At 37.3% G+C, this 13,535-nt stretch overlaps 1 protein-coding gene across 1 annotated transcript; it reads right to left on the reverse strand.

The window, feature by feature from the left end:
- Positions 1-1,131: 1,131 nt before the first annotated feature.
- On the reverse strand, positions 1,132-12,651 carry LOC132565122 (DNA repair protein RAD51 homolog 2-like). The gene is made up of 10 exons (XM_060229735.1): positions 12,568-12,651; positions 10,826-10,939; positions 10,512-10,625; positions 10,113-10,249; positions 8,714-8,830; positions 7,056-7,239; positions 6,777-6,849; positions 5,056-5,168; positions 3,761-3,839; positions 1,132-1,250 (listed from the first exon to the last, which is right to left on the reverse strand). The coding sequence occupies exons 1-10, from the start codon at positions 12,649-12,651 to the stop codon at positions 1,132-1,134; spliced, it is 1,134 nt and encodes a 377-aa protein (XP_060085718.1).
- Between the last annotated feature and the right edge of the window lie 884 nt (positions 12,652-13,535).

A 13,535-nucleotide genomic window follows, 5' to 3' on the forward strand; every position in this document is an offset into this window, starting at 1 on the left:
GACTGACTGATATCCTACTAAGGGAAATTTGTTTTTGAAGAAAAGCTATATGTCAACCGGCTATCTAAACACTTTATAAGTTGGTGCAGTGTGGTGTCAGTACCAAGACAATCACACAATCAACACCATGCCACACACTCAGAGACGACTACTGGTCGGAGGAATTTCATTAATCCTATATAATTCTTCAAGTATCCCAGATGCCGAGTGGGCTTATCACTGTCCACCTCAAAATGGGCACTCATTATCTCGAACTACAGGATATTAACTTTTATACAAGCTGGAGTATACATCAATTTGCCACATATCCCAAATCTGTCACAGTTTAACAAGGATCTCTATCAAATAGAAACTCGATGGCAAAAGACAAATCTAGAATTGAAATATTTAACAAAACAAAATAACTATTTATTTGATGAAGTTAGAGTTAAATCCTGCTAAACTTCCCGTTAGTGTTGTTAAAAAACAAGACTTTGGTCTTATTATACAATGTTATCGCCCTATGTAAATAACGGTTGGTGTCAGTCCTTTCCACAATGGTATCTATAAGAGAATTCTAGCAGCATGACTCAAAATATTTCTAGAGCAGTCATCCAATACCATTTGAAAAATTGTAAAGCTATCATTATCAGCTATTTCTGTAATAATTACATGTAATATTTCAGTCAAAGTTGTGTTACCAAGATCGAGCAAAACGTTGTGATCATTGAAACATCACCAAAACCTTAATTGATTATCATACATGTATATCTAAAATGTCTGTAATTCTTTAGTATAATTTAAACTATGTTCACAGTTTTTCTTCATTAATATCAGACAGTTAATCAGGAACTGTACAGCTAGCCATCAGTAAAGATACAGAAAGAAAAAACACACCAAATTCCAATGTACAGGTAACAGACTTTTAAAAATAGTTTGTGAAAAAAATTAGAGGAAAAGATATTTGCAGTATTCAACTGATTATGCATACAAAAAAACATTAAATACTTTGCATGCTTTATCTTGGTATTTTTTCTTCACTCTTTTGATAGTGTTTAAGCTGATGGACATGTTTTTTTTTGTCGTATTCAAAACATTTACTGATCATGAGTAACCTACCCTAGTTCAGGTCCCTCTGGACAGGTCCTGTGGTCAAGTGTCCTGTGAATCAGGTCGCATACTTCTAGTCAACGCCTCCAACTTCAGGGCTGACTTCACCCGGATCTTCTGATTCCCTGGATCCGTCCCTGCATAATGACCTGCACCACCCTCTATAAGATAAAACCTGCTTATAGCAACCACCTCTGTATACAGAGACCTGCACCACCTTCTATAAGATAAAACCTGCTTATAGCAACCACCTCTGTATACAGAGACCTGCACCACCCTCTATAAGATAAAACCTGCTTATAGCAACCACCTCTGTATACAGAGACCTGCACCACCATCTATAAGATAAAACCTGCTTATAGCAACCACCTCTGTATACAGAGACCTGCACCACCCTCTATAAGATAAAACCTGCTTATAGCAACCACCTCTGTATACAGAGACCTGCACCACCCTCTATAAGATAAAACCTGATTATATCAACCACCTCTGTATACAGAGACCTGCACCACCCTCTATAAGATAAAACCTGCTTATATCAACCACCTCTGTATACAGAGACCTGCACCACCCTCTATAAGATAAAACCTGCTTATAGCAACCACCTCTGTATACAGAGACCTGTACCATCCTCTAAGACACAGCCTGTTTATATCAACCACCTCTGTATACAGAGACCTGCACCTCCCTCTATAAAATAAAGCCTGTTTATATAAACCATCTCTATACACAGAATATGTTAAGTTGCCAAGGAGATCACCACCTACTGTCCTATGATGCTAAACACAGAAAAGTCCCTGCACCAACAAGAACAATCCTTGTAAGGCATTACCTGTCTATACTGTCCACTTCTAGAAAGTGAATGATCCCTGTACTGCCAAGAGCAATTGTCTGCAAGACATAACCTGTCTATACTGTCCACCTCTAGAAAGTGAATGATCCCTGCACCAACAAGAACAATTGTCTGCAAGACATAACCTGTCTATACTGTCCACCTCTAAAAATGGATTGTCCCGTAACTGACAATAACAATCCTCTGTTAGACATAACCTGTGTACAGGGATTACCTATTTAGTACAAACCCTGCATTTTGATAACGTATTTATAAAACCTCATAGCATTACTCCATCAATGACTGATACTACTCTCGGTAAGATATATGTCACCTCTCCTGTATATGAACAGTGTTTACATGTTGTTACAAGCATTATCCTCTCTAATACAAATACATAAAGAACTAATAATAATAATAATAATAATATACAACATTTATATAGCGCACTATCTATTTTGACAAAATACTCTAATGCGCTTCACAATTACATAATAATCTTACTACAAAATTTACAGAACATGTATAACACAGTAATCAACATATGTAACACAGTAACCAAATCAAGTAAGTAGTGGTGAAAGTATGTATATACAGGACGTCTGCGTGAGAGTCTAAAATGCAGACGTAAACAGGTGGGTTTTAATATCCCTCTTGAATTTGGCCAGGGATTTTGACTTTCTAGTAGCAGATGGTAAGCTGTTCCACAAAGTGGCCGCTACCTTTCCAAAGCATCGGTTACCATAAGTCACAGTCCGAGAGTTCGGAACGCACAACAAGGATTCTGTCTCCGATCGTAGTGATCGTGACGGCCGATAAACGGTGACAAGTTCCTGCAAATATTCAGGAGCTGTTCCATTTATTGCCTTGTATGTATACATCAAAATCTTGTACTGTAACCGGAATCGCACGGCAGCCAATGCAATAAGTAAAGGACTGGTGTAATGTGGTCCCTCTTTCGAGTACGGGTAACTAGGCGTGCTGCGGTGTTCTGTACCCTCTGCAGGCGGCTCAGTAGTGTATCAGCTACACCAACGAGTAACGCGTTACCATAGTCTAACCTTGAAGTAACAAGAGAATGTACCAATGTCTTGCATGCATCTGTGGTGATGAACTGACGGATACCCCCAATGTTTCTGATTTGGTGATAACAGGAACTGGCAATTGAGTTTATCTGTTTCTCCATGTTCAGAGAGCTATCAAAGTGTACACCAAGGTCTCTCACAGCTTGGACGGCCTCAATAGTTTGGGCATCGACCTTTAACTGGAGACCTTTAGTGTGTTGATACTTGTGGGAAAAGACGATCAGTTCTGTCTTTTCCTGATTGAGCTTGAGCATATTTGAATTCATCCAAGCACTGATGTCATTTAGACAGGCTTCAAGACTTGCTACTATTATGTCCCAGTTGTCTTGAGGTCTGATAACCATGTAGATTTGTGTGTCGTCGGCATAACAATGGTACTGAAGGTTATGACGACGACAAATCTCCCCGACTGGTTTCCAATAAAGACAGTATTTTCTAGGTCCGAGAACGGACCCCTGAGGAACTCCGAAGTCTAAGGTTTTGCTGTCTGAAACAGTTGATCCAATGGCAACGCACTGTCGTCGTTCATTCATAATACATAAACGCCACACTTATAAATAGAATTGTTCCATTATCTACAGAGAAAAAACACTGCATCCATATGTGATTAAAACGAAAGAAAATAATTATGAAGAGAAATTCAAAATTTATAAATTTGAGTAATTCTCTTTTTGTTCTATTTGAGCAACAGCAGCTAGGGTACTTATGACCACTTTAACGGTCCAAGGGAAGTAACTCAAAAATGAAATCTCACCCTTCTGGACAAGGCCAGCTTGCTGTATTGTGTAGGTAAATATTGTAAATGGAGCAATAGGCGACTTGGCAACCATCACCTGTGGAAGAAAATTAAAAAGTTAAACAACCATAACAAATCTCTAAATACAGATGTATTTGACACCTATTTCATGTTTGTGCTCATATCTGTCTCAAAATATCGTTCAAGGTGTGATGATACTTCTGCCCTCGACCATGTATACCTTGTTTTCTCAATATAAGGACTGAATAAATTTCACATTTTTACCATAAATCTTAATCATTTAGCATCAGATGATTCATACTCTGATACCACATACAAGATACATAATTTTTCCTGCACCAGGTGTGCCCTGGTAATTGGTTTTCTAAATTGTGAAAATGATTTCTGAATTATTGACATGTTAGAGAAAAATAGGAGAAATGTTTGAAATTATTTCATTTTGAGTAATCAAACAGAACACCATGAAGGAGTGTATTCAGGTATAAATTAATATAATACACCATTTGAATAATGTAGTTTCATTAGACTGTTATTGGAATAAAAAATATTTTACACCATTAAAAAAAACAACAAAAAACAAAATCTGACACAACAATTAAAACAATAAAAAGTCTGCAAAATAAAAATCTACTTGAAATTAAACTGAAAATCTTAACGACAAAAAAATCACTGTTTCCATGCATAAAAAAAATGTTTCCTAAGAACAAATAATTTGCTTAAACAAATGCATACAAGAAAAAATGGAAAAAATTTGATATCTTTAAATGTCAATCTCTACCAGAGTTGTCCTTCCTTAACAGTCACAATACACCTCTGTAAATGCCTCACAGACTATCAAAAGCTGACCTTGTGGTCAGGGTCAAAATTTGATGTCGTGAATAATTATGGTGGCATTCCTGATAACACCACCGAAAGACACAGCTGTACACTGTTGTTCTACTCAAATTTGTTCTTCTGCAATGTAATCACTAATGCTTATAACCATATAAAGTAATGTAGTCATTTTCCATATGAACAAAAGATCTTTTTTCAAAATTATGATACCAAAATCAAAACAGGAAAATCACGAAATGGTTTATTATTTTTCAAGTTTCTCGAAAGGGCATGATCTATATACAGAGGTGTTACTGGGGTATTGCAATGCACTCTGGCAGAGATTGTGTAAATGTATTTGAGGATGAGTAAGAGAATGGGGTCTCTTTAAATGTATACAAAAATGAGTGAGAGAATGGGGTCTCTATAAATGTACGAGGGTGAATGAGAGAATTTGACACTAGTCTTATTCCACCTACCTGTCTCTCAATGTCTGTGAGATATTGAAGGATAAGTCTTGTGTTTACACTGTGGCTCCAAGTATTACCCAGGGCTGTTGTTACATACCCACTGTCACCATCTAGCTGTATGTCTGTCAGATATAGAAAACAGACTATGTAACCATGCAGCTGTGTCACTGTCAACACAGTAAAAAACACACAATGTTGTCATCCATACATCCAATATATTGCTTCAAAATGTAACACTAGAAAACATCTGTAAGACAAAAAATCCTTTTCTCCCATGCATATCCTATGTGTTTCTGATGGGACAGGGAGAGGATGCACTGGGACAGGATGTGATGGGACAGGGTGCGATGGGACAGGGACAGGTTGGGACAGGATGTGATGGGACAGGATGTGGTGGAAGAGGATGTAGTGGGACAGGATATGATGGGACAGGGACAGGATGTGATGGGACAGGGACAGGTTGGGACAGGATGTGATGGGACAGGATGTGGTGGAACAGGATGTAGTGGGACAGGATATGATGGGACAGGGACAGGATGTGATGGGACAGGATGTGGTGGAACAGGAAGTAGTGGGACAGGATGTGATGGGACAGGGATAGGATGTGATGAGACAGGATGTGATGTGATGGGACAGGATGTGATGGGACAGGATGTGATGGGATAGGATGTGATGGGACCGGATGAGATGGGACAGGATGTGATGGGATAGGATGTGATGGGATAGGATGTGATGGGACAGGATGTGATGGGACAGGGACAGGATGTGATGTGATGGGACAGGATGTGATGGGACAGGATGTGGTGGAACAGGATGTGATGGGTCAGGATGTGATGGCACAGGGACAGGATGTGATGGGACAGGATGTGGTGGAAAAGGATGTGATGGGTCAGGATGTGATGGCACAGGGACAGGAATTAATGGAACAGCTAACCTGATCTTTACCTTAGTTAGCAACAGCTTACTTGAGTTAGACACCTTACTTGTTGACCTTAGTAAGACTGCTTACCTGATGTTTTGCCTGAGTAAAACACATTACTTGATGTTTCACAAAAGTAAGACTGCCTACTTGATGTTTTTTCTTGAGATAGACACATTACCTGATGTTTTTTCTTGAGATAGACACATTACCTGGTGTTTTTTCCTGAGATAGACACCTTACCTGATGTTTTTTTCCTGAGATAGACACCTTACCTGATGTTTTTTCTTGAGATAGACACCTTACGTGATGTTTTTTTCCTGAGATAGACACCTTACCTGATGTTTTTTCTTGAGATAGACACCTTACCTGATGTTTTCCCTGAGATAGACACCTTACCTGATGTTTTACCTGAGATATACACCTTACCTGATGTTTTTTCCTGAGATAGACACCTTACCTGATGTTTTCCCTGAGACAGACACCTTATCTGATGTTTTTTCCTGAGAAAAACACCTTACCTGATGTTTTTTCCTGAGATAGACATCTTACCTGATGTTTTTTCCTGAGATAGACACCTTACCTGATTTTTTTTCCTGAGATAGACACCTTACCTGATGTTTTTTCCTGAGATAGACACCTTTCCTGATGTTTTTTCCTGAGATAGACACCTTACCTGATGTTTTTTTCCTGAGATAGACACTTTACCTGATGTTTTACCTTAGTAAGACACATTACCTGATGTTTCATCTTAGCAATTCTGCTGACCAGGTGAGTTATTTCGACACCCAAACAAACAAACAGATCTTACCGGTGGTCTCTTCTGCACTGGACATACCATGCTGTCTGTCGTATCTTGTTGTAATCTGATTGGTGACAACCACCTATAAGCATACAGAACATGATTAAAATATCAAACTGGTTTACAGGATGATTTTTAAAGCATTCTCTAAATGTTCATACTCAGCTTTAACTATTTTGATCGATATTTTCCTTTAATTTTCATCCCTAAACCTAATTTTCTCATTTGCTAAAATACTATTGTTATCTAAAACATTTACAGTTTTTTTCCTTTCAATAAATGACATACAGGTATGGAGAAAGTCTCAGCGATGTACTTGAGCAGTGCAGCTTGCTGGGACAAGAAGTTGGTGCGATCTGTTAGGTTCTGCCCAAGAGATGTGCTGTACTCCTTCCTCACCAGAGATGCCATTGAGTCGACAATAACTAACTTTATCTTCTTCTGTATAATCTCCTCCTCAATTGTCTGCAATCTACAACACAAAATTTCTCTGTTCAGACAGGACAAAGGTGATTGTCATCTGGACCCTGAAGCCATGACAGAATTTGTAGTATTCCTCATGCATACCAAGTATACAATTGATGTCACCTTGACATTGGAAACATGAGAGTATAGCATATTCCTCATGCATATTCAGTATCCAATGTTGACATTACCTTGACCCCTGAGACATGAGAGAGTAATAGTATTCCTCATGTGTTCTCAGTTTCCAATATTGATGTCACCTTGACCCTGGAGGGAGATATGAGAAAACATTGCTACATTTATCAGATCTAAATATCAATATTTCAGAAGCACTATTAATTTGAATTTGAATCCCTTGTTCTGACCAAAAGTTACACTTGACCTTGAATGTTTTGAAACTAATCAGATTGGACCACAACCTGTACTGTTACTCGGTATACCTTCATCTCCCATATCATACCACTCATTTTTTTTACCTGGAGAGGAGTTAGGATTAGACATACGATAGGACAGACAACAGAGAGTAACATGTCCTATTGTTGGACAGTCCCTGCTATATCACACAGAGGACTACTGTGGGACAGTCCCCACTATATCACACAGACAGAGGACTACTGTGGGACAGTCCCCACTATATCACACAGACAGAGGACTACTGTGGACAGTCCCCACTATATCACACAGACAGAGGACTACTGTGGGACAGTCCCCACTATATCACACAGACAGAGGACTACTGTGGGACAGTCCCCACTATATCACACAGACAGAGGACTACTGTGGACAGTCCCCACTATATCACACAGACAGAGGACTATTGTGGGACAGTCCCCACTATATCACACAGACAGAGGACTACTGTGGGACAGTCCCCACTATATCACACAGACAGAGGACTACTGTGGGACAGTCCCCACTATATCACACAGACAGTACTACTGTGGGACAGACTATATCACACAGACACTGTGGGACAGTCCCCACTATATCACACACTACTGTGGGACAGTCCCCACTATATCACACAGACAGAGGACTACTGTGGGACAGTCCCCACTATATCACACAGACAGAGGACTACTGTGGGACAGTCCCCACTATATCACACAGACAGAGGACTACTGTGGGACAGTCCCCACTATATCACACAGACAGAGGACTACTGTGGACAGTCCCCACTATATCACACAGACAGAGGACTACTGTGGGACAGTCCCCACTATATCACACAGACTACTGTGGGACAGTCCCCACTATATGTGGACTACTGTGGGACAGTCCCCACTATATCACACAGACAGAGGACTACTGTGGGACAGTCCCCACTATATCACACAGACAGAGGACTACTGTGGGACAGTCCCCACTATATCACACAGACAGAGGACTACTTAGGACAGCTAGTCCCCACTATACACTGAACTTAAATGTATAACAAGCATGCTTTATTCCATCAGTGTAATAAAGACCCTGATATTTACCTTTTCATTAGACTAGCACATGTTTGTTGTGTATCCACAAACACCTGACTGGTTAGTTCTACCAGCTTTTCTTCCACACAGAGGTCGGGATGCTTGGCCTGGGCAATCTCTACAAGTCTAAAACATCAAAATATATACAAAATCATGTAAAATATTTAGCAGTGGAATAATCAGATTAAATTCTATACAGTTGTTTTACATTTTGTAGTTATAATGTTAGAATACATTAATGGAATCATTGAAGTGCTGTTCACAACATTGAATGATACATACAGACCCAAGGCAATTTTTCAAGTACTTTTGATTTCTTTAAGTTTAAACTCAACAGCTATCCCTACAAAACAATATTAAAAAAATTATCAAAGTACTGAAAGGACTGAAATGAGAAAACGTGGTTGGTATTTTGTTAAGTAGAAAATGTAAAGAGGCACATATAGTATACATATCTGAAAACAGAAATGTGCCTTCATCATTTACTTATTGTAAGTAAGTCACATTAAAAAATTCTACTGTTACCTGCTCTTGTTAATAGGTATTTGGTATATTGCACCTCCTCTTATTATGATCAATGTGTACACAAAGTTTCATTATCCTATTTCTAATGCAAGCAAAGTTATCTTCTGGACAAGAATTTTTTAACAAAGGACAATAACTCTGTAACTGAATGGTAAAGGGCCCTGAATTTGGTACAATGCACATCCTGTTTGTATGATCAATGCATACATCAACTTTTATCATCCTAGATTAAATGCAAGCAACTCAAAGTTAATCTCTGGACATGAAATTTAATAAAGGGAAATAACTCTGTTATACAGGTGTCAAGAGCCCTGAATTTGGTACAATGCACATTGACTAAGCATGACCAATGTATATACAACTTTTCATGATCCTCACTTAACTGTGGGAAAAGTTATGCTCCATGTGAAATACATTATGTAAAACAGCAAATTGTCCACAAACAACTTTGCCTTTTGCAGGAAATATAACTTGAAACAAACCAGTGGATGGATGGATACATTCAGACAGACAGATATCTTGAATTTCAAACCAGACCAAATGAACAATTCCAATATGCAACCCTTTCAACTTTCTAAACGGCCCACAGGTAATCAAAATCTGCTTCAATTCTGCTTCTTTTGGTGACAATGCACAAGTTATCTCTGATTAATGTGATACCCGGTGAACACAAGGCCACATTGCTGTATATAGTGGACTGGAGACCATTTTCACAAGCTACTTTAGGTGTCACAGACTGGCAACTGAAGTGAAATGTTATAATTCCTTCCAGTAGTACTAGGTAGATGCTAATGCCTTCATGAACAACATTTCCAATTTTGTAAATCTATGCAGTTAAGGAAGAGAAAATGTTTTGGCTTAATGCCTTATTCTTGAATATTACCTTTCTGCACTGAATGCTGATTCTGTATCGATGTACAAGACATTTCCAGCAAGTCCACCAAGTTCCAATGAAAGTGTACATTGTACACTCAACATCAGACAGAACTGGGTCTTACCACAGCCAGCTGGACCAGATATCTGTACAAACAACAAACTTGATGGGCAAACTGATATGATAAATTTTCATCAATATCATTCAGAATTTATTGTTATCTGTAGACTGAAAATCACTTCTTTTCACTGTACATGTATAATGTACAATTCAATGTAAACAACAACTTGAAGTTGTTTCATGTGATAAGGAATTATCAGGTTTCTAAAATAATATATTTGTTTACTGTATTTTTCAGTAAGAGTTAACTCCCTTTCAACATACTGCATAAAATGCACATGGCCTTACCTCAGTAATAGTGCCCACTGGTATGCCTCCATGGAGCACCTTGTCTAGGTCTGGGAGGGAGGTCTGAAAAAAATGACAACCCTTCTCCTTTCTCTTTTTCCATAATTCTAAACACTGCAACAGACAATCAGTATAGCATACTAACATTGTATGACAGCACTATCATTAAGTTCCACCTATAACACTATCAATGAAATTTATTAAACATAAAGGTATAAATGTGGAATTTAAAAAAATGAGTGAGTTAATAAACTTGACAAGATTTTTCTATTTTCTAGAGAAGGAAATAATTTGATATATTGACACAAACTCACAGTCTGAGGTTTTGGAGCACAAGATTTGCTGCACAGCTCTACCACTTCATCCACTTTGTAGATACTGAGACCAAGAAATTTAAGGAGTTCCAACTTTGTTTTTGATAGTAAATCCTGAAAATATTGCATCAGAATTAAGACCTTTTGTTTTTGAATTCCTGAAGTCTACTGTGTATTACATTTTAATGTGCACAAAATACTGATATGAATTATCAATGACTGTGATGACTTAATAGTAAGTGTATTTATTACAAACTACAGCACATAACCCAAACATGATGCTAACCAATTATCAAAATCCTAGGGATTCTGGTAAATGAAAAAAAGTTGTGTGGAGATTTTGACTCATTTGCCTGACACCTAAAACCTCAATTCAGAAAGGTACAGATCAAATATCTTGACCCAGCTGGGCCTTTCAGTTACTCAAGAAAGCTGTTTGAAAATCTAAAAACATTTGACCAATGTGATCTCAAAAGTTGGTCAGGCTACTCCCTGGTAATTCATTTGAATAAAATTGAAAGCTTATGATCCCAGTAAGCCAACAGAAATATCAAGAGAAGTTACTTTCTTTCTTTTTAAACCAACTTAACCCAAAGCCTAGCTGTGACCATGAAAGTTGGCAAAGGTCATTATTTGAGCAAAGTGGAAATGCCTTTAACATCAGCATGCAACTGATCAAATACTATGACTCTTAACTTTCTGAGTGTTGAGAAGATTTTAACACATATGACCCATTGTCATTAAAGGAGACTTGGGCTTCATTTATATGCAATAAATTTGTTACAGTGTCATTGCCAAAATTATGTTTTCTAATATATTTTTTTTAGAATACATGAATTATAAAATGATAATAAACGAAGTATATATTTGCATACATAATATTTTCAACTGATCATCTTGACTTTTCTAAGATTGAATTCCTGTATCAATCGATCAGATATTTGTGCATGCACATGTAGTTTTCAATAATAAATCATCAGAACAACATTAATTTTCACATATACTGACTCACATCAAATATGGAAAAGATCACAGTTATACGTACAATATACCCAATAAATATGATATAATCAAACATCAGAATGTAGTGTACATAACCAACAATGACAGTGTTACATGTGTATTAGTATACACTACAGAGTACATAAAGCATAAACAAAACATAAAAAAGGGGTGTCATACTTTTGACATGGACCAATAACCAATGCAACATGATGACATTGTGCATTTTTATATAAAAAGTGAAAAATCCTTTTTTACAATAAAAAAAACTCCTCCGTTGCTTTCAGTGTGATTGAACACATGCAAGTCCATGCTCACATATGGCATACATTATATGCAGTTATTGGAGAACAAATTCGGTGATTTAAATTTGCATTTTAACGCAAAATTATCTAACAGTAACGAATATGGATATTTACATTCAGTCTAATGTAACCTTGGCTGTACATGTATGATCTGTCTATCAATCTATTGGGTCATGTTTAAAAAAAAAGTTAAAAAAGGTACTTTATGGGTTTCGATTTCAAATGATTCTGCACTTAATTAATTAACTCATTACACAAATAAGTAACTATGCCTGAAATACAGGGTTATTGCCCATCTGCGGGGTTGTGTCTAACCTGTAGAATATCTAAGATCAGCTTAATATATCAGCTGATTTTTAGAGTACGTCGACGTGTGATCATGAATGAAAATGATGCAAATCGATATATAATTCGAAAAAAAAAACGTGAATCAACCTTGCATGAGTGAATATTGTTTTTTGACAGACAATCCAATGCTTCTTTGCTGAGACCGACTCTTCGTAATCGTTTGGATGACATCTGTCATTGCATGTCTCATCTAACTACAGGTAGGAAAGATGAAAACAAATTCGGCGCCACTGTCATACAAATGCTTGAATCTGTGTCAATTGCGCGCTTCTTTCTTAAATTTGTTAAGGATGCTTGTCCAGTGAATCGTAGAAAAAATGAACCATATCTAAAATTTGCACATTCTTTATATATATATTGTCTTAACATGTTACGTTACAGGGATGTATAATCCTTTTATATATTACACAAACACGTAGTCATCACTTCTCGACCATTCTCTTTCCCATTGACTTTACTTTAAAAAAATGGACACTATAATTGTTAGATTATGGAATAATTTAACAATCACTGTCAGGGAGAAGTCATCCATCAAATCCATTTAAATCGGAAGGTCAACACAACCATAGTCTTTTAACCATCTATTATTATATTGGAAATAGAAAGTTGGGCGTAAGATTAGTTTCGAGAAAATATTATTGAAGGTCCATGGGTGTGCATGCAAGTGGTAATGAAGAGGGAAAAGGTGTACATTACTTTTTATTGCTTAATATGACATCGTGAAATTTTATTTGATAACATTTCTAATTATTTGAACGCCGCAATATTAATGTACTTCTCCATGGTTCTCAAAACCTGTCAGGTGAGGAAAAAGTGAATCTTTTTCAATCCGTTCGGACTATTATCAAAACAGTAATCGGTTTTTGACGAGGTCATTTCATTTAAAAGAATTCAGTACAAGTTACTTTTCTCTTCCTTACATCTTCCGTGGTTTTTCTCTATCTATATTATTTGTTTATCTTTCCTCTACTTAAACCGATATAAATAAGGTGATATAGTGGCGCAGTGGTAACATATTCGCCATTCACTGGCGGTCAGGTGTTCGATTTCTGGAA

Source organism: Ylistrum balloti, unplaced genomic scaffold, assembly GCF_031769215.1.
Source record: "Ylistrum balloti isolate Yb309-2 unplaced genomic scaffold, AGI_CSIRO_Ybal_v1 Utg369572, whole genome shotgun sequence".
Taxonomy (NCBI): Eukaryota; Metazoa; Mollusca; class Bivalvia; order Pectinida; family Pectinidae; genus Ylistrum; species Ylistrum balloti.